Raw genomic sequence first — 22250 nt, forward strand, 5'->3', positions numbered from 1 at the left:
AAATTAATATAAAAACTTAATCCAAAAATTTTGAACCCCTAACATTTTTTTCATACATAAATTTAAAATTTCATTTTAGAAAGATAAGAAAATAGGCTAAAATTTATCATAAATTAGTAATGCTGAAAAATGAGCAAGTTAACAAACTAAGAGAAAATAAAATAATAAGATAAAACAAACAAATAATAATAATAATAATAATAATGAAACAAAAGTAGTTAACATCATGACAAAATGAAAAATTTGAAAAAAAAATGGGTGGGGGAAAAAAAGAAACTTGGGGAGAAGAGAATTCTAAATGGGTTAATTGGATTTGATGGGTTACCCGGATACGGGGCAGGAGCGGTCCTCAGACGACCGCTCCTGAACGGTCTCCTCACAATAAAAAACGTGAGGAGACAAATGAGCCAAGTCAGCAAGGCTGAAGCAGGGCACAAAAACGATGCCGTTCCAAATAAAAAAATGTTGACTTCTAAACGGGAGCAGACGGAGCAAACAGAAGAGAATTGGTTTTTGAAATTCAAGTTGAAATTTTGAATTAGCCGCAGAAAACAAAACTGAGGGAAGCGTTTTCATGTGCTTGTGAAGGTAATCTACTCTGACCAACCACTCACTGAAAGCAGAAAGCTGAAGTTCAGGTGGGATTCAACCTACTAGGTGTTTCTAGGTGAAGTGGGTGTAGTCTACTCTGATGAAGGTAGCAATTGACAGAAAAGTGGGTGGAGAGGCAGGCGGCATGGAAGAAGCAAACAGAGATGAAGCCAAAGTTTATCCGTAAAACTGAATAGCAGAAGCAGTTGTGGTCTCCAATTGGGTATAAGAGTGTTGTATGTATTCTGAATGCGTGCAAGAGCGGCGGTAAGGTAGAAGCAAATAGAGGAAATTCAGCATCTCACGAAACCAGATTTTGTCCTTCAACTTAATAGCAGAAGCAGCTACGTCTCCGACTTCGGTGAAACGTGAAGCGTATTAGCAGACCAAGGTAACATGACTGAACCATGTCAGTAATTGTGACCAATAATTTATCACCCAAATGCACATCTGTTAAAGGAAGGCTGAAATTAGAGTCACTGAAGACATAATATGAAAATGATAGAAGAATAGTGAAGTTGTACTGTATTTGTATGTGTGTACCGTATCTGTGTGTGTGTGAGCATTCAGCTTTTCAGTGATGGACTATAATGGGATAGTAGTTTTTGGAAGACCTAGGGTTATGTATTCAAGTAAACCGTCGACTGGAATTAGGGAAAGATGAGAGAAATAAAGTCACATTTAACAAGTGAATGAATATACATCCTGTTGTAAATTAGTTACATGTTATAGCCACCGTATTACAATTGATATGAATCATTGTGCATCTAGTAATTGGTCCATGCTCATGGAGCAATATTAGTTTGCCCCTCTCCTGACCATATAGTGTGTATAAAATGGAGGCGTAGAGTTGAATGAGGTGAAGCAGAGGAAAAGACACATATGTGAATAATAAATGGGTGAACCTTGTGTTGTAAGTCAATTACATGATGTAAGAAATATATTACAATGAGTAGAAAGTAGGGTTATGTATTCAAGTAAACCATCGACTAGAATTAGGGAAAGATGAGAGAAACAAAGTCACATTTAACAAGTGAATGAATATACATCTTGTTGTAAATTAGTTACATGTTATAGCCACCGTATTACAATTGATATGAATTATTGTGCATCTAGTAATTGGTCCATGCTCATGGAGCAATATTAGTTTGCCCCTCTCCTAACCATACAGTGTGTATAAAATAGAGGCGCAGAGTTGAATGAGGTGAAACAGAGGAAAAGACACATATGTGAATAATAAATGGGTGAACCTTGTGTTGTAAGTCAATTACATGATGTAAGAAATATATTACAATGAGTAGAAAGTACTTGTTTGGCCCTCAAAATGTAGAAAAAGTAGAAAATGTGGAGTTGGTTTATGCGGTTGTCATTAACGAATGACATAAGGTCCAGTAAGTTAAAGAATCTAGAATCAAAATATAATCACCAGCGTGGATGTACATACAGTTAAAATAGACTTACATCGTGTGACCAATACATTACAGTCCGTATAAGTTAGTGTACATGGAGTTGTATTTGTACATAGATAATGTCGTTGTCTTAGAGTAAAAGTAAGGTGATGTGAATCATTAATCATATTGATAAGCGTAATAATAGGATTTGGTATACGAGTAATGTGTGATTCATAACACATTATAAATGGTAATATACATTTATATTGTCGTTTATGTACATACTATTCATGAAATGTTGCAAATTAGGGTGTTTGATGCATAATTGGCAGGAGTAGAAGTAATGGATTACAGCAAATTGGCAGAAAATGGGACCCCTGAATTAGGAATGGAGTTCAACAGTGAAGAGGATGCGTACAAGTTTTACAACAAGTATGCCTTTAAAATGGGTTTCAGTGTACGTAAAGACTATCTGAATAAAGATAAAGACGGCGTGACCACGTCTAGGAGATATAGTTGCTGCAAGGAAGGTGTGAAACGCAAGTACGAAGGTGATGTGATGCCAAAGAGGACACGAGCGCCGATGAAAACAGGGTGTGGAGCTAAGATGGTTATCGTGTTGTTTAGAGGGACAATGAAGTACCGTGTGCATGACCTTGTCTTAGAGCATAATCATGAGTTGCACATTGCTCAATGTGCTCACATGATGCCATCACAAAGAAAAGTGAGTGTGGCTCAAGGATTCCAAGCTGAAATAAGCGAGGATGCTGGGCTTTCATTGAAACAGAGCCATGAGCTTATGGGAACGGAAGCAGGTGGAATGGGTAATGTGGGATATACTCGGGATGATCTTAAACGATATCTTCGAACGAGACGGGAAAGGAGCTTGAAATATGGAGAAGCAGGTAGCATGCTGAATTATTTTCAAGAGCAAACACTCGAGAATCCATCCTTTTTTCATGCCGTACAGCTGGACTGTGAAGAGCAGATAACGAATATCTTTTGGGCTGATGCAGGAATGTTAATTGACTACAACTTTTTTGGAGACGTAGTCACATTCGACACAACCTACAAAACAAATAAAGAATACCGGCCACTTGGAGTATTTGTGGGTTTTAACCAGCATAGGCAAATTGTGATATTCGGTGCTGCCCTTATGTATGATGAGACGATAGATTCTTTCAAATGGGTGTTTGGTACATTTTTAGAAGCAATGTGCGGAAAACATCCAAGTACCATACTAACCGACCAAGATCACGCCATGGCAGCCGCTCTTTCAATTGTCATGCCTGAAACATTTCACGGTCTATGTACGTTTCACATAAGGCGTAATTTTATGAAACATCTTGGCAATCACTACAAGGAAAATAGTGATCTTCCATACATGTTTGGTGCCTGCATGTATGAGTTTGAAGAAGTGGAACAATTCAATAGGGTGTGGGAGGCGATGGTGAAGAAACACAATCTTGAAAATAATGAATGGCTCTCAGGGTTGTACAAAATTCGTGATAAATGGGCAAGGTGCATGATGAAAGAAAGATGGACCGCGGGAATGCGAAGCACCCAACTCAGCGAAAGCCTAAATGCAGCAATTAAAAATCATTTGAAACTGGATCATGACCTTGTGCAGTTCTTTAGACATTTCAATCGGGTGGTTGATGAAAAGAGATATAATGAACTGATCGCAGAATATGAAATGAGGCAAAAGCTCCCCATGGTAGGGTTAAGACAAACACCTATGCTTGTGCATGCATCAGAGACGTATTCACCAACCGTATTTGTTGCATTCCAAAATGAATATGGTGAGTCAACAGCTATGGTTATATTGAGACAACAAGATGCAGCGATGTTTGTGGAGTTTACGGTCATGAGGTATGATGGAGGACCTGAAAGAACAGTAGTATTCAATCGGAATGATCTAAGTGTACGTTGCAGTTGCAAAAAATACGAGAATGAAGGCATTTTATGTGGGCACGCGTTGAAGGTGTTTGATACCGTGGGCATAAAAATAATTCCTCTTGAATACATTAAGAGGCGATGGACAAAAAGAGCTCGGGCTGGAGACTGTTTTGATCGGCGAGGACAGGAAGTTGTGACTGATCCTAAAGTCATGATTTCAACTCGTTATCGGGAGCTCGCTCCAGCCATGATTAAGGTCGCAACTCGAGCAGCAATGTCGGAGGACACCAGCAAAGTAGCAATCACTGTCATATCCGATTTGTCAAAGAGAGTTGAGCTCCTCCTCTCAGAAAGTGAAGAGCAACCTTTGCAAAATCAAAAAAATCTGAATATGGAGGAACGAGATAAAATTGAAATTGTAAATGAAATGGGGGAGGCAGTAGTCGCAAGAGGCATTAAAAAACGAGGCTGTGGGAAGAAAAGTAGAGTGATGCGAAGTTGGGTCGATAAATTTGACAGAGTAAAAAGAAAATCTAGATTATCAAGGACTACACAGACTACGGTATGGATCAAAATTTGGTACTTGGGAAACATTTATGCTAAAATTAAGTTATTGTTATACTATTAACTAAAGTTTAGGTAACATTCATTATGAAATAATATTATTACCGTGTCAATACTGTAGGTCTCAGAATCGGAGCCGACATCGGTTTCATTTGAGGAATACATGTTTATGGGATGCCGTTCATCTACTGACTCTGTTTCGGTTAGTATAAAAGGGACATGACTCTTGCTTTTATCTGGATGTTTCTAACAGCCTAAATAGTTACATTGATGTTACATTATGTGATAATGTTGTTACGGCCGTCATCCCTCCTGATATACGTATTTTATTTGTGTTATACAATGATTTTGCCCATACGAAACTTGTAGACGCATTCAATGAGTCAGACAGTGAATGGCCCTCCAAATGCTGTTGCTCCCGATATCGATGAAAATCAAACGGTATGCATACATTTAGTAGTTAAAATAAAACCTTCTTGTTCATGTAATAGAGCTACCTTTTTTTCTTTAATTGTAACGGTGAGCTCCCGAAGGCTGTCAAATCATGCAAATTATGTAATTAATGTATGCTCGCTTTAATAACGTATTATTTTTTATTATTTCAAGGTCCACCGTTTCGCTAATCAGGGGCCTCCTGCAAGTGTCCCTACAGAATGGATGCATCCCAGATTTTCTATTTTTTCCAAGCATAACTCCGTCAGAGATGTCTTAATGGTCTGATATATCATTTTTGTTATAATGTCTAGTCCAATTTAACTTTATAAGTGAGCAATATAGGCACTGGTAATGATTTGTTGACAGTCGATTACTTATATTATATAATGTAGGAGGAGCGTGGGGCAATTTCAACACACTGTGATGTTGATGCATATCATGCATTTGCACCATCACCTCAGGTGACAAATTTTTATCGTTACAGCACATATTTATGTAATGTTATTAATTGGAGACTTGGACATCGTATATCATTAATCATATGTTTTATTAATAATATTTGCTGATTTGCCATCGTTACGCATTTCAGGGAAGAAATAACACACAGGGATTGCAACTACGCGTTGACGTCGCCTCCCCCCAAAATGAGGTTGATGAATGATGTGTAACTGTACATTTTGAACGAGACATTAAGTGGTTATCCCAACTTGAGAATGCTGCATATGTACGTTACAAGCAGTTAGTAAGCTGTTACAACTTATTGACGAGGTTATACAGGCACCATTGATGTTTCACTCTTTTCAAATTTAGACAAGTGGATTACAATGCAACAAAAAGGAAGAACGAACAGTACACAATGGGTTACAACCAGTTAGGGATCTGTTACTGTTACGTTACAACTAATTACGACTGTTTAACAATCATGATTAATATCCAAATATGGTAAGCAATTTGTTTGAGTAGAGATTATAATGAGTATAGTTTTACCGCTACCCTAACAAACATTGAACTACATCTCTTGTTATCAGTTGTATCCCATACAACACCTGGGAACGCCGTCATGCATTAGACAATGGGGTATGTACCTTTGAAAGTCATCGTCGCTTGATTCAGTAAAGTCAGATAGGTCCGGATCGGATATAAGCATGGGATCTGCTAAAATGTGCTGAACATTAAATTGTTTTCCAATACCATGTTTTTTTGCGGCCTGGATCTCGTGGAACCTGTGAAGCCTACGCTCCGTCTGCATAACTTCTCGCTGTAGTCTGTGTAATACGCTTGCATCATTGGCTTGTGGTCCTATAACAAGATCCGCTGACCTTGTTCTCGGGATGCGGATGCAATGCCAGCGACAAAATACCTCTAATTCCATTCTTCGCTCACGAACAGGCTCCCATATGGGTTCATGGTCCATAACGAAATAGCCATGCGGTAGATGATCGTTGACGGTATTTTTAAAAATGTGACCAGCTAGTCCCAGAGAATTGTTGGTGTTAAGTGGAGCGTTCCTGAACTCGCGTTTGGTACCATATAAAATCCTCCCATCTGGTGTTTCATACTTGCTTATGGCATTTGTTGGATCCAATGATACTTTCCGTCTTTTTTGCCGAACATTTGATGGTGAGCTTGTATGAGACCCTTCGTTTGTGGATTGCATGACTATGCTAATACCTACTGTTTTTTGGTTGGATGAAAGGAAGGATCTACTGATAAAGAATTAGGTGATAGAAAAAAAGAGGTAGAAATTTTAAACAGAGCACCTATTTAAGACCATGCATAGTAAATGGTTTCTTCCGACAACTTGACCAACTGCTTGCTATGTCATTTCATGTTGTTCTCCACGGGATGGTACTCCTGGGTGAGTAGATGAAGGCATGACACCACCTATTAACGAGACAATAGACTCAACGTGTAGTCAAATGTATAGTGTGTGGATGAAATAATTGTTGAATTTGATTCGACCATGACCTGTACTCCAAGAACAATTGGGTCAGGTGAATACCCAATTATTCATCAGTCACCTTACTTTTCCTGTGTAACAAGAAGTTACCACCAGTATTTACGTAAATTACAGGACGTTAATAAGATGTTACCTCTTATTGATGTTCTTGTACAGGCACCTTGTCATTTGCCTATATGTTAAAATTTAGACAATTTGTTTACAATTGTATTAACGATAAGTATTACAGATAGTATTACAGGCACTTCAATATGTATTACTCATTCAGTACAGAAATGAACTTGATATTGGCGGCTTGGCTTGGTTCCACATGACCACATAATAAGTAACAGTTTCGCAGAAGAACATGATACTTCGTTGGGACAAGTAATTTGAAAGTAGGGTAACTAATATTTAAAATGCAACAAATTTTGATTACGCCATGTACATGTTGAGTTACAACCAGTTATGTATATGTTACAATTGATTACAACTAATGAATATGCAAACGGCAGTTTTTCGTCTTATCTAGTTAAATCTACTGATATTACAACTAGAAATTCCCTGATATTACAACTAGTGATACTACAACTAGTTAATATCCGATGAACCTTTCCTCTTCTCTCGTTTGCGCAATTGCGCTTGGCACAAACAATAAGTCCGGCCCTCTAACACATACAATTTCTTAGACACTTTATTAAGTGTCTATTGAGAACATAGAGATGGTCGATTCGAACCCCAAAATAATTGATGTAGCGAGGCCTTCTCGAACATCTCATTAAATTAGCGAGATCTTCTCGAACATCATGCAACCTACTGGCTGCTATTTGGCACCCAAGAGCTTGATTTCAGTGTGAACCCTCTATTGATGACACTGCAATTGAGGTTAGAGGAGGGTTGAAGAATACTAATAATAAATTTCATGCACGGGTTCATTGCCACCCAGACGGTAGAATGAAATAGGAAGTGTGAAGTTATTGAAAATGAAAAATGTTTGTGTAGTAGTGAAAGGTTGACGGAAAAATCTTTGTTGTTGAGGGATATACTACTGCAACCGCGCCCTTTTATAGTCCGCAGGACCCTCACAATGTAGTAAAATATCACTGGACAACGCATTCCAGACCAAACAATTTTGTCGTGGCAGTGGAAGCTGTAGAGTTCGATGCATGCCATTGAATTGTGTCAAATCTGTTCACACAATAAAACATATTTTGCAGCTTTTGTCATGAAATGACCTGTACACCAATATTAAGGGTCATGTGGATAAACAGTTACACATCAGTGACCTGTACGTTTCACTATGTACGGATTGCGTTACAACCAGTTAGCTGTATGTTACAATTTATTATAACTAATGAATTTGCAATCAGCAGCTTTTCGTTTGCTCTATTTAAAACTGAATAATATTCCAACTAAATATTCCCCGATATTACAACTAGTAATAATACAACTAGTTAATATTCGATGAATCTTTTCTCTTCTCTTGTTTGTGCTATTGCCCTTGGTAGAAACGATAATTCCTCCCACTGACACATTAAATTTCTTAGACACTTTATTAAGTATCTATTGAGAATAGTTACGATGATCGTTTCGAACCCCAAAACATTGCGTAGCGAGACTTTCTCGAACATCTCATTAAAATAATGAGATCTTCACGAACGCATATGAGGGCAACTAGTACATCACGGGAGAAGAGACTGTAGACCCACATGCAGTGCCTGAACCATGTCGGATAAGTTTTGTTACGTTTCCAGGCCAGATTTGTTGTACCGACAGTGAATATACGTGTTACGTGCTGTTGCCAATCGTTTACAGATTTCAACACATGTTTGCAGCTTTTATCATATTTTGGTCCTGTCCACCAACTTTTAAGAGTCACGTGGATACAGAGTTACACCTTAGATTCATGTACATTTCACTGTGTGCATGCACAGTTACACTGTCACAGGGAGGTATGACAGCCCAAATTATGCAACAGTTTCTTGGCCAAGAGTCAGATGTGTAACACTCTATGACCTTGGTCGGTGTATGACCCAAATTTACTACCTCTATGACCGGTTCGTACCTCCTTCTGCTCCAATGCTCTATAGGAGATTTCAAATTCGACCAGAAATTTTATGTATGTTGTAACTCAGAACGAACAAAGAGGTAAATAATAACTTACGAATTGTAACAATATATGAACAGTTTGTCAATCGTATGGACAAAATTTGTTGAACTATATTTTTAGTATCGATACATAAAATAATAAGTGTTACGTCGTGTCACTAATCAGCATCAGAAAATAAAATACCAATTGGGCAATTTTTATCATGGTAAGACCTGTATTGCAACATTAAGGGTACCGATGTGAATACTGAGTTACACATTAGTGACCTTAATTTCGACATTGTGCATACACAGTAATACGCAAAATATTGTGCACAAAATCTCACAATGAATGTCAGTTTTTTGGCCCAGAGTCAGATGTGTAAAACTGAATGGCGTTGGTCATTCAATGACCCACAATGTGATAGTACCCATCAGTATGACCGACACATGCACGGTTCATGGTCCAGATTGGACCTCAAAAAAATGTGCGGCTCAGATAACAAGTGGTAACTCGATTTCCGCGTCAAGTGTGGGGCCCACCACTATCTGTTGTGAAAATACAACCAGTGGAAAAAAAGTTACACGGTGAACAAAAGAAGTTACGCGCTGTTGATGAAGAGGAAATTTGTCAGGGACGGTTGCACCTGCAACCGTCCCTGCCCCGAGTCCGGCAAGAAACGATATAAGCTAGTAACTAAATTCTGGACAATTAGTAAGTATAGAATAAGTAACATGTTTTTTTAAGACATACACAAAACTCAAAACATGTAATTGACTGTTACAATTGGGTTTACGTATCACTAATCCAATAAATAAATTGATAATCAAATTTTTTGAATAAATGTAATAAACTACTGACCCGATTCGACACATGCATGCCATTTTCGAGTGTGTTCAAATAAACTATTTTATTTGAATGTCATTCGTCATTTGTCACAATAACTACACTGACACAACCTATAAGCACACTATAGCATGCAATCATCAAACATGGAGTTTTGTATTAATTTTCACACTCTAACTTCCCATTGAAGCATTTTGTAATAGTCTTTATTAACATTCAACTTCCCAATAACTATTTTGTAACAACCTACAAATACTTCGTAAAAAATGTCAATTTTCAAATATGGAGTTTTGTAAAAATTTTCAAACTATCCCCTTGCGAGTAACTGTTTTGTAACGGTTTTCGAACATACTGTAACTTCCCAATAACTATTTTGTAATAATTTACAAACACTTCGTAACCAACAGACTTCAAATATGGACTTTTGTATTAATTTTCAAATTGCAACTTTCCAACTAACTATTTTGTAATACTTAGCGAGCACACTGTAACTTTTAAAAAACTATTTTGTAACAACCTACAAACACTTTGTAATTAACAGTTTTCAAATATGGAGTTTTATATTAATTTTCAAACTGCAACTTCCCAACTAACTATTCTGTAACATTCTACGAACACACTATAACTTTCCCAAAACTATTTTGTAACAACGTACAAACACATCGTAACTAACAGTTTTCAAATATGAAGTTTTGTATTAATTTTCAAACTGTAACTTCCCAAATAACTATTTTGTTGCAGTCATACAAAACACTGTAACTTCCCAATAATTCTTGACTAACAACCTACAAACACTTTGTAACTACCAGCAGTTATATATGAAAGTTTTGTATTAATTTTCAAACTGTAACTTTTCAATAACTAATTTTGCAACAAACTAATTGGGCGCTTGTTCTATAGTTACACATTGTTCAATGTAGGTTCTAGTATAGTTGGCACAGAGTCACGACGAGCATCTTTGAACCATAGATTCACGACACAATTGAACCAATTAATGCTCCGTTAATGTTATTACTGACATTATTCTAGTGTCAATAGAAAATCTGAATTAAATTCAGAATTTATGGCCACAAATGATAAATAAACAGCACCACGATAAAAATTGCTAATCAGTATTGATGCTAATGTCTCCAGAAAAACAAAACTACTGTCTCAAAAGAAAGGTCCTTCTGAGTAGACTCCATAATAAAATTAGTTACAGCAATCCAAAAGCTGTAATACACATGTAATAATATACAAAAGCACGTCAAATGCAATTTTGTGAATTTCTTTCTCTCCCAGTCATGAATACTTATAAATCAGGCATTACCAACATTCAACTGCGCCCGTTTAGGTACTTGCAGGTTTGCGAAGCTGTCCGGAAACTTTGAGTTCGCCGCTGAGTTACACAATCGAGCTGTGTACAGCACTCGATACTTGCCAACATTTTCCTATCAGCACAAGAGGTAGGAATTAGCATAGTTGAGTGCCGAGGTAACAAGCATTAAATCAATTTCAGATGGATTGTAGGGAGAAAAGGAATATCAATTGTAATACCTGTGTAAGCCGAACAGCCAACCTTCCGCTCCAATGCTCTAGGAATGTCATAACGAAAACACCACTGTCACACCTGGTCACGTTGTCTTCTCATTAGTCAGTTATGGTATATATGTTGGACAAAAAACTTAGTACACGCTCTAACAATAATGACAGGAGAAGTCAAACTATTTACACTTTGTTGGGTGAGTGATGAGGGACATCGGCAACAGAAAATCCGAAACTGGAGAAGTCAATTTCCTTGCCAAACTTTGCCGCCACAACCAAACCCAGTGAACGTTTCTATATCACCAAAGATTATGTAAAACTGATTACAATCCACTAATGTGTCACTGTCATGTCGTGTAATGCATTTAGCAATTTGTCCAACATACCAGTCGATTCAGTACACTAATGTCTTTGCTCTTTGCTTGACTGCTATCAGGGTCTAGCACGTGCACTTCTTTCTCTGAGACACCGAAGCTGTAGACAAACCAAGACCCCTCTATGCATACTGGCACAAGTATCTGCGCCAAATGAGGTATGAAAAAGGTCAGACAGGTCATTCTACATAACCGAGTATGACTATGTTTTGAATGTTTAACAGTCACATAAGAAGTTTTGGATTAAAACTGATAATTGCATACCCAATCACAATTTGCAGGATCAACCCCCGTATTGTTATTGCGAACCTTGAAGAGCTTTAGAAGCTTAGCAGATAAGCTGGCATCAGAGAGCTTGTCGAATTTTCCCATTTTTAAAATTCCTTCCTGCAACCAATAACATAGCCGAGTGAAAGGTGCATAGAAGACATTAATAATGGTGTGTTGGATCGTAATACCAATTCAGATATGATGATGAGCATCTTTAACACAACTGTAGGATGCAATCCAAATTTCAAACTCACAACTGCAACAGGTTCTACGATGTAGCGTTCAAGCTTCCTAATTTTGGCAGTTCTTCCACCCCAATTCATGAGACGGGCAAACATATCAATCACCTAATCAATGGCAAATGGTGATCAAAACATATAATTGAGTGTTGCTTGGGTGAGTTTACGTATGACTATTCCAATCAATAGATACATAATCAAACTTTTTGACTAAAAGTAATGAACTACTGACCCGATTAGACACATGCATGCCATTTTCCATAGTCTTCAAGTCAAGCCGAGTCAGCGAAAATTGATACATTTGAACAAGTATGTCCCTATCACATCCAGGACACAATTAAACGATTTACTAATAATTATTACTCCTACTCCAAAACACGAAAATCTGACTAATGTATATGAACTCCAATCTCATCCATATTCAATCTATTTTTCTATGCCATCTTCTTATGAACCACACGCGTACTTATTGTAGTGAATGGATCACAAGATCGAATTAATAGTTTTGTCAAGAATCTTACTTGGGATTTTGGTCCCGATCCCATGCATATGCAGCAACATTTTTTTCGTATAGGCTAACTGTCACAGGTGCTGGTAGAATGAACTCTGCTGACCGCAGAACAGTGCTCTTCTTTGTTGCACGTGTAGACTTGTGCTTCACCTCAACGTCAAGGCCTCCTACAAAAGACAAATAACATGCATTTCATATGACATTCATTTGTTGTCGTCTAACAAATTATAAGGTATTTTGCTTCATTCTTCAGACACAATGCAATTAGCAGTCATCAAACACCAATCGATAATTCACTAAATGCAATGTAACTGTCATAAGAACTATTTGTACAACTCTTCAAACACACTGTAACTAACACTTTTCAAACAGTTGTGATAAATTTTCAAACACACTAACTTCTCAATAACTAATTTGTAACAGACTTCAATCACACCATAACAGTATGCTAAACTAACCGTTTCTAAGAGTTTTCAAATGCACTTTGACCAATAAATAAGTGAGTATCAACCTACAAACACACATTTAAACAGCAATCATTTAATATGGAGTTATGTTTGAATTTTGGAAACTGTAACTTATCTATTAATTATAATGACTAACAGTCTCCAATAACATTCAACTTTCATCTAAATCATCACTCATGTAACAAGTTACAAACACTTCGTAACTAAAATTCTTCAATTACATCACCTGCATTAATTATGAAATAGCTTTCCGGTAACTATTGTACAATAATGTAAAATAAATTCCGTGACTAACGATCCGCGAATATGGAGTTGTGTATTCAATAGAGCAAACTGTAACTTTCAGGTTACTATTTCGTGACAAACTTCAAGCACACTGTAAACATTCTTCAAACATACTAACTTTTAATCTATAAGTTTCCACATTTTTTGGTAACAATTTTTAAACACACTGTAACTTTTCAATAACTATTTTGTAACATTTTTCCACTGCAATGTAACTAACATTTTTCGAAACACACTAACTTCTTAACATTAATAAAGTCATACTTTCATAATATGCCTAATTACGTTTGTTACATCAACTTCATATGTGTTTCATATCGGACAGGGTATGACAGTATGCTTAACAAGTTTTCGATGATGACAAGCCAGAGTTCAGACCCGTGTACGTAGCATCATGATGGTATAAACAAAGTTACCGTATATGATAATAGATGTTACAGTCATAGTACATGAATTACAACCTTATGAATAATAACAGTATACCAACCTTTCCGCTTTCGACCATATGATCGCAACTTTCGTGGCATTTCTTGCTCAAGCAGATGTGACGTCGATGCACTGGCGTGCAAAGGTGGTTGCACCGTACATTGACCCTCTTCGGCAGGTTCTATGACGTTTGACCTGTATTGCTCCTGCTCTTGCTCTTGAAGCTGTATAATGCTTCCTTGCGCAGTTGTTGTCATGGTGGTTCCTTGTTCCAATCCGCGACTGCTGTTATCGGGTACGACTGAAGAGGTAGGAATTGGATTCTCCATGTCCATTACATCTTCATTCAGCTCTGGATCTTGGATACCTTCAATATTTGTCCTCGTATTGGCATCGTCTTTCTCGGCCTGCGCTGCATTATGCTCGTCTTCATCAGACCCTTCCGCATCAATTTCTTCAGCATCATCATCCTCGTCGTCTGCCCCTTCTTCGGCAGATTGAAATTCCGGCTCTTCTTCGGTATCAGGACTCTTGTGCATTGTATAGTCCTCCTGTACAGGTTTTTTTCCTTTGTCCAATGCTTCAGTCCCAGAAGTGGAAGCTTTTGCTCTCGGCTGAGAGGAGAGGATTTCTGCAATCTTCAATATCCTTCGTTGGCTACTAACAGCAATGTTATACAGCTCATTTAGCTCAGCCTGCAGTTAGATGATGAAATTATCAATCCATAAATGAGCCACATGCTCTCAACAATTTCATACAATACAGGCATATACAATAGTACATTTACGCAAAGGTTCTTAATTTAACATTTGAATTGCGGCCATAGGTTCTATAACTGTAACTTATATACTAAAAAATAAAATGATCACCCGGGATCATTGAAACTTCATACATTTATAACATGATTGGCCAAGAGATCACTATATTTCTGTATTTCCATTCATGTGACTTAATTTTTAATAACTCTCTCGAGAGGGATGTAATATTGGGATTGGTATCACATATCTTCCCAATACTACAACATGAATGAAGTTGATAGGCCTATCAATAACCAATAACGTTGCTTACAATATGCAGTAATTACGTCTAATCAAACAACAAATTTCATTAAATCATGGAACAGACCCACTTACACCGATATCGGCGTGCCCGCTGTTCATCAGCATTCCTACCAAATCAGGGGGTAGTTCAGTACTCTGCCCATCATATTCATTATCTTCCGGATCATGTTGTCCAATCTTTAACAACAAATTAAACCAACCATTTCAATAGAAAAGCCACGCAATACATAGACCACTACCTTTTATATGAAATGAGATCAATAATATATAACATTTTACCAGTTTTCCTTTTCCATAAGCTCCAAGATTTTTAATCTCAAGTGCATCCCTTTCAGAGATCAGAGCATCTGTCCATGCCTTAGCTCGCGGAGTAGTCCTCGACACTTTATGCTTCAGTATTTGTACCCGATCAAGATAATGAATCTGCAATACAATACAGTAATTAATTCAACTGTAGATAAACTTGACCACACTGTTAAAACATCATCGTAGACGCATTCATTTGAGCATAATCTAATCAATCCATCGCACTGAATTTGATAAAATGTGGAAATACAGACAGTAGTTATGAAGGCTCGCAAAACTAATTGACTCTCTGGTGCACTGTGTAACAATTAGAGCATATTTTCGTCATGACTACAACTATCTAATCTTACCAGCAGAACGAAGATACAACCGCCAACGTATTGGTGCTGCTTTTCACTTTTCTTTTGCACCTCTAGCACCTTATTGCATAGTACGATCCTCACATACTCAGCCCAGTTCAATCTGGCTACCCTATCAACCAATTGCGTACAGTTCCAAACCTTTATTTTGTGCTCGGCTCTAGTGGTTGGAGCCAGTAGACATCCACAACAAAATGCCACGAATAGTCTTAAGAATTCTTCCCCTGCATTCATGGCTACCAACTCATTTGGGAGCTCATTCCATTTGTATGTCCTACGACTTGGTCCACTTCCCCCAACCTCGGTTGTATCGGTGTCTTCAACTGGAATGGGACCTTCGTTCGGGATCCCCAGGATTAAATTGATATCCTTTGACGTTAAAGGTAGCACACCATCTCCACCAACATTTAAACTGCTCAATGTCGGATTAAAGTTGTCAACAAGCCAGGTAGCTATGCCACTAGGAATCCAGTGACACTGTATGTCTAGCAGCCCTCCAAATCCTATGTCTCTAATCTGCTGCTTCTTAGTTTCATCGATTCGTGAAACTAAACTTGACATCTGCTTTGGCGAGCATCGGATAGTGTACTTCTGATTCTACACCATTTTTTAGATATATGCATTAGACTAATATAAGTTTCATTAAATGTTTGATGAATCATGCCGTGTATTTACCTTGATTTGAACCCGTGTTTTTCGCAATATCGGCTTTCCTAGACGTTCCATTTCTTTCTCATACTCTTCTTTCTCTTTCAAATATTCCTCCTTTCGCTTCCTCATTTCTTCCTCACTCAACTTATTATATGCTGCCCGGACAATGTCATTGTACTGCATTGAATAAATAAAATCAAAAAACACGTTAGACTAAACACAAAATAATTGCTCGTTTCACTATTTTTCCCTTAGGCACCCCATCGGTTCAATGATTCTTCAGTTTATTTTGCTAGGACAGCATACCTCAGTCAGCTTAACACCCTTCGCCGAAACCGTGTGTTGATACTCTTTCCTGTCCACATTCAAAACTCCAAAGTTATATGTGCTATTTAGTACCATTATTTTTCCCTCATATTCAATAATCTTACCTGAACTTCATCCATGGATTCAATGGTGGGACTGGTTCTGCGACCTCGCTTGTTCCCGCTGTAATCAGTTCTTCCTCCCCACCTAAACGATCATTCCTTTTACTACTTCTTTTCCTTCTCATCCTTCCCCTGAACAGTCAACATTGTAATGCTGAATAATGATGCCAAGTCTAACCGGCCAAGACCTTACGCAAGCACTGGCCACTTACCTATTCGATGAAGTGGGTGCTGCACCGTGTTCTGTACCACCACTTGTTTCGGCGAGTTCTTCTCTGTCTGCTTCCTGAAGTGTGCTTCCTGCTCGCGTTCTTGCCATTGTAAACTAATGTTTTTAACAAACATATTGCACTTCAGTTCCAAAATTTTTTTTCCAACCACAGTCAGAACATATCATGAAGTACTGCTAAACATAATATATGAGCATCAAATATTAGTCACGCTAGTTATAGTACAACCTGTAACATTTTTTCTCACACTCAGTAACTCATTCTTCACAGTTTGTTATTTATTCCAACTGCCACTAATCTACATAATCTGTTGTTCTACCTATCAGATTGTACTTCATCCATCAATTTCTTCTTCTATTTATTATGCTACTGTACAATACCAATGCAGTAGAATAAGGGGCCATCCAAATTTATAGTATCTTCATGAAATTCTATAGACCAGTTCTATTATTGTAACTTCTGATCTATTACGTGTAACAACTATCAAAGATGATGTCCAACCACAACAATTATTGTACAAGTAATCTTCCTTTTCACAATTTGTTTGTCTCAATACCAAATTTTCTGGTTAATTATCCCTCATTTAGTCATTTCATAATCTATTCCCCTGCCTATCAAGTTCAATTCAATCACATTCTCCTTTATTTATCACCCTCTTCAACAATATGAATGAAGCAACAAACCCGTTAAACAATTTTACGTCATTGTTCATCCAATTTTACAGTGCACTTCTCCTAGTGTCACTATTAAATGACTGCGTGTAATGACTATCCAACATGATGTGCACCTACAATAACTAGTAAGATTCTTAACCGTTATTCCACACTAACTATGCTAAACCTCATGATTTGTTATTCCGTCTGTCTCATATTGCCAACTTATAACCTACTCTCGCACTCATTCACTTCCAACCTAGAAACTTGTCTCTCTTTATGCAAGTAAACCAATAACCTGTAACATCAATGTAAAAGAAAATATGAGAAGCACAACTGAGTACAAAACATTAAAACTCTGTTATTTCTCTGTACCTGTTAAACCACAACATGTAACAATTATCCAACACTGTGTTAATGCACATGCCCTAATACAATAAACTTACACCAATCAAGACACAAATACGACATCTCAATTTCAAAATAACATTTTCATTAGCAAGTATGAGACGCACAACTCAGTACAAAACATTTGAACTCTATTATTTCTATGTACCTGTTCAACCACAACATGTAACAATTATCCAACACTGTGTTCGTGCACACGAACTAATACAATAAACTTACACTATTCAAGACCCAAAAACGCCATCCCAATTTCAAAATAACATTTTCATTAGCAACTATGAGACGCACAACTCAGTACAAAACATTTGAACTCTATTATTTCTATGTACCTGTTCAACCACAACATGTAACAATTATCCAACACTGTGTTCGTGCACACGAACTAATACAATAAACTTACACTATTCAAGACCCAAAAACGCCATCCCAATTTCAAAATAACATTTTCATTAGCAACTATGAGACGCACAACTCAGTACAAAACATTTGAACTCTATTATTTCTATGTACCTGTTCAACCACAACATGTAACAATTATCCAACACTGTGTTCGTGCACACGAACTAATACAATAAACTTACACCATTCAAGACCCAAAAACGCCATCCCAATTTCATGATAACATTTTTTCAATTATAATCTGCATCCATTTTTTCAATACTAACTATCGAACCCATGCACACATTTTCTCAAGCAGTTGTGCCGCACGATTTCCCCCTTCTTTCCCACTCTCACTTGTCATGCTCAAAAACTAACTTATAATACTCCTATCATGCTGCACTTACTCATTACTATACACAAAATTGTGCTCACGTGATATCCCTCTAAGCGATCATCCTACTGTACGCCAACAACATCCACAAGTAAGGTCCTTCAACAAGCATGTCAAATCACACATGTTACTGCATCATCGTAGGCCTCAAAAAAATTTGAATACCTGACTGGTTTTCGGTCATTCACTACTCCCGCGCCTACGATCTTCCGCTCTTCAACCTTGGGTTCACCTTTCTTCTTCTTATAACAAATCCGAATCACCAGAAATTTGTCCACCACTCCACCGCTTCTTGCTTCTCCTTGCTATTTTTTCAGTATCCAATGTTGCACTTCCACAGCTTTTCGCAATGTCACGCCGGAGAGTGTTGCCAATCTCGTATTTTCCCCTCTTATTTCTCCCTTCGTGGCTTTTCGCATGCAACTGCTTCGTCTGGTTTGGGTGGGAGTCTAAGTGCCGCTTTTCATTTTGGTTTGGGCGGGACTTTGCTTACTAGTGGTCATAACGTTCCGTTTCTTGCCGTTACGGTCAGCAGAGCATAACCATTTTTTTTATTGTCTCACTTAATAAAACGACGTCGTTTTGGGCCAAACTGAAGCCTTTTGACGTGGTTTATTTCTGGCCTTACCTTTCTTTCTGTGAGGGGACCGTTCAGGAGCGGTCCTTCTGAGGACCGCTCCTGCCCCGTATCCCGAGATCTAACTAGTCATTCTAGGTGGTGTATCATGAATTTGACTATGTATGACACGTTGCTTCTTGTAAGAAAAATACTCATTTATATACTTCCATTTTATTGAACATGATTCACTGTCTTATGAATCACTGATATACTACATAGTTACATTCCACTCTCGTGGAAACTGAAATACAAACTAAAAGGGACATATTTTTCCCATTATTTAGTACTCGTTTAGCCTGATATTGGCTGTCTAAAGCACAAACACCAATCATGGAATTAATATTTAGCATAAGGCCAATCACAATATAGTGAACTTCCATCCTCAAAGTAAAGAGTGCAGCCGTCGGAGACGCAACAATTGGTGCAGTCTGTGTAGGTCTTCGTTCCATTACAGATCTTGTACACGGTGCCCCCTATGCAATTTCGTGGGCAGGGCCTGAGAAGCCCATGCCTGACAGCCTTGACTTCAATATTTGCCCCCAGAAGAATCATTCCTGTTTTCAGTACCAAAATCATTTTAAATCATGTGCAAACCAAACCTTTTAAGAGGGGTGAGTGCAGATATTTTGAAAAATCATCCTTATGTGTGTGTACGTATATATATGTAGATGGGATGAGTACTTCTCTTTTTATTTTTTGAAACTGCCCCAACAGGTTTAACAAAAGAATAGAATTGTACATACCACAAAAAAGAATAGCCATTGCACCAATCTTGTTGATTGCCATGATTCCTGGTCTTCCAAAAGTTAGCGTTCTGATTTGAAATCGCTTGGGCTTTTGGATAGGCTCTTATATAGACTGAGAAGAGTAAAGAGTGAGAGTTGATCGTGCTATTAGGTGCAATTATTGTGCTCATTGTGCTTCCGTAGAGTTGTGGGACATGTCCATCCTCAATTATTGTGCGTCAGGGTCCATCTAAAATTATTTTAATGTGTTTGGATAGGAAAGAATTGGCAGCCTACATTGGAATGGGGATTTGATCAGCGTTGCTTTGTTAATTGTTGGGTAGTGAATGTTTCAACCTTTTGCTAAACGGGTTCTAAGAAACTTCTTTATAGGGCTTGCCTAGCCACCGTTAGAAAAGTCTACATTTAGTTCACTTAACAAAACAATTTAGTAATAATTTCATCCACATTATCCTAGATAATATAACAAGCTACCTAATTTCTAGACATCCTCACGCGTGGCATGAGGCACTTATTGAATTGGTCAAGAATATAATTCATGGCCACCACCTTCCCAGATTGGTCCAAGACAATTCAGATGAAGGATTTGTCAAAAGTCATTAGTGACTTCGTTGACAAAAGATCACAATAAGCCGTAGCATTTGGGGAGAAAACTATACAAATTTGTTGACAAAAGGCCACAATCGGCCATAGCAATTAGTGCGAAAACATTTACTTGTATACAGATAGTACTAACTACACTGACATGGAAGAACGGACAAATTGCCAAAGTCCAATTTTCCAGCTCGAGCGTTACATTTGTGGACGGCCAACCGTGCCTGTGTCTTGAGCCAAATCTACACGTGATTTTCACTGGATATTCAGGCATCTAGACACTAAAATAGACGAGGAAAAATGGTGCTGCATGTTTGGCACCTTACTAAAATAAATGGGATTCATTTCATCGGTTGTTGTTGTTAGGGAGAAACGCTTCGAGAGTGCTCATCAAATAATTCAATATATAAATCAAGAATCCAATTCTGATCCAAAAACTTAAGCTATTAAGTCTCGAACCCTTATTTATATATTAAGTGCTCTTTCTCCATCTTTCGATTCAATGTGAGACATAATCCTTTATTCATAAATCTAACAAATCTTTTCCTTTATGAGTAACCCCTCATATTAAACCCAAGTTTAATGGCTCTTCTCTGAACTCACATTACTACTCAACGCAAACCCACCTTAACACCGAAGGCCACCTTTTCTTCTAATCATGGATCCACTATTCTTCAATATCCAAAATGGATTCCGAACCCCTACCAACTCTTGGCTCCTTGGTCTAAGGACAATTCGATCCTCGGCCAAACCCATGGCGCTCCTGGTCCAATATCAACCAAACTCCTTAGCACTTTGATTCACCACCAATAAGAGAATTTTCACCAGATCAATTCCTAAAATAATCCACTTGCCCATGAGTAGCTCAATCTAGCAATCTGAAACTCTGATACCACTTGTTAGGGAGGAACACCTGGAGATAGCCCATCAAAAAATTCAATATGTAAAGTCAGAAACTCAATTCTGATATAAAACTTTAAACTATTAGGTTTCGGACCATTACATATTAAGTGTTCTTTCTCCATCTTTCGAACCAATGTAAAATATAATCCTTTACTCATAAACCTAATAGTTGTGCACCAAAGCTCGAGAAAAAAATAGAAAATAAATGAGGTCAGTTGTTGAATAAGTGTTTGAGCAAATATTAAGTCTAAGGTCAATTACCTTCCAGGGTTTAATGTGTAATTGAACCATTAATGTTATAATAAATTATATTTTTATCATATGGATTGCTTACATTTATATAAGTATGATAAAACTCTTAGAGCAAACCTAATCAATGAAATCATAGAGTTATAATGGTGAGATTCATTCAATTATAAATAAGTTTATTCTTAAATATTACTAGTCGAAATATTAACAAGAAAAGGCATTGTTAATACGGTTAGACTAGCATATACTATGCCGCTTCAATATGAGAAGTAGTAAACCTCATATACATGATGTCTGAAACTTCTAAATTAGTATATTGGTGCTTGATAAGATGGTCAAGTTCATTAGATTGATCCGTATAGAGACATCCTTTAAGTACCAAATGATTGATCTCTAAGCATTTGGGCAAGTGATTTTTAGA

At 37.5% G+C, this 22250-nt stretch overlaps 1 protein-coding gene and 2 long non-coding RNA genes across 3 annotated transcripts in view; 1 reads left to right on the forward strand and 2 right to left on the reverse strand.

The window, feature by feature from the left end:
- The first annotated feature begins 2330 nt into the window (after positions 1-2330).
- LOC113736635 (protein FAR1-RELATED SEQUENCE 5-like) lies at positions 2331-5760 on the forward strand. Its single transcript, XM_072062094.1, has 6 exons — positions 2331-4443; positions 4567-4647; positions 4815-4886; positions 5052-5159; positions 5273-5341; positions 5470-5760. The coding sequence occupies exons 1-6, from the start codon at positions 2371-2373 to the stop codon at positions 5539-5541; spliced, it is 2475 nt and encodes an 824-aa protein (XP_071918195.1). The 5' UTR covers positions 2331-2370; the 3' UTR covers positions 5542-5760.
- A 13711-nt stretch (positions 5761-19471) lies between these two features.
- On the reverse strand, positions 19472-20439 carry LOC140012483 (uncharacterized). The gene is made up of 2 exons (XR_011819642.1): positions 20081-20439; positions 19472-19891 (listed from the first exon to the last, which is right to left on the reverse strand). It is a non-coding gene; the product is annotated as an uncharacterized lncRNA (long non-coding RNA).
- A 622-nt stretch (positions 20440-21061) lies between these two features.
- LOC140012529 (uncharacterized) overlaps positions 21062-22250 on the reverse strand; it is a 30594-nt gene continuing 29405 nt past the window's right edge. Inside the window, exon 2 of the long non-coding RNA XR_011819701.1 lies at positions 21062-21590. This is a non-coding gene — a long non-coding RNA (uncharacterized lncRNA). The remainder of the gene's footprint in view (positions 21591-22250) is intronic.

Source organism: Coffea arabica, chromosome 8e (assembly GCF_036785885.1).
Source record: "Coffea arabica cultivar ET-39 chromosome 8e, Coffea Arabica ET-39 HiFi, whole genome shotgun sequence".
Taxonomy (NCBI): Eukaryota; Viridiplantae; Streptophyta; class Magnoliopsida; order Gentianales; family Rubiaceae; genus Coffea; species Coffea arabica.

What these genes read in the sequence shown, in the direction of transcription:
- LOC113736635 (XM_072062094.1), top strand. Translation starts at nt 2,371, where the DNA reads ATGGAGTTCAACAGTGAAGAGGATGCGTACAAGTTTTACAACAAGTAT. An exon ending in CATCTACTGACTCTGTTTCG is followed by an intron (nt 4,648 to 4,814) that starts GTTAGTATAAAA and finishes CGAAACTTGTAG; the next exon opens with ACGCATTCAATGAGTCAGAC. An exon ending in CCGTCAGAGATGTCTTAATG is followed by an intron (nt 5,160 to 5,272) that starts GTCTGATATATC and finishes TATATAATGTAG; the next exon opens with GAGGAGCGTGGGGCAATTTC.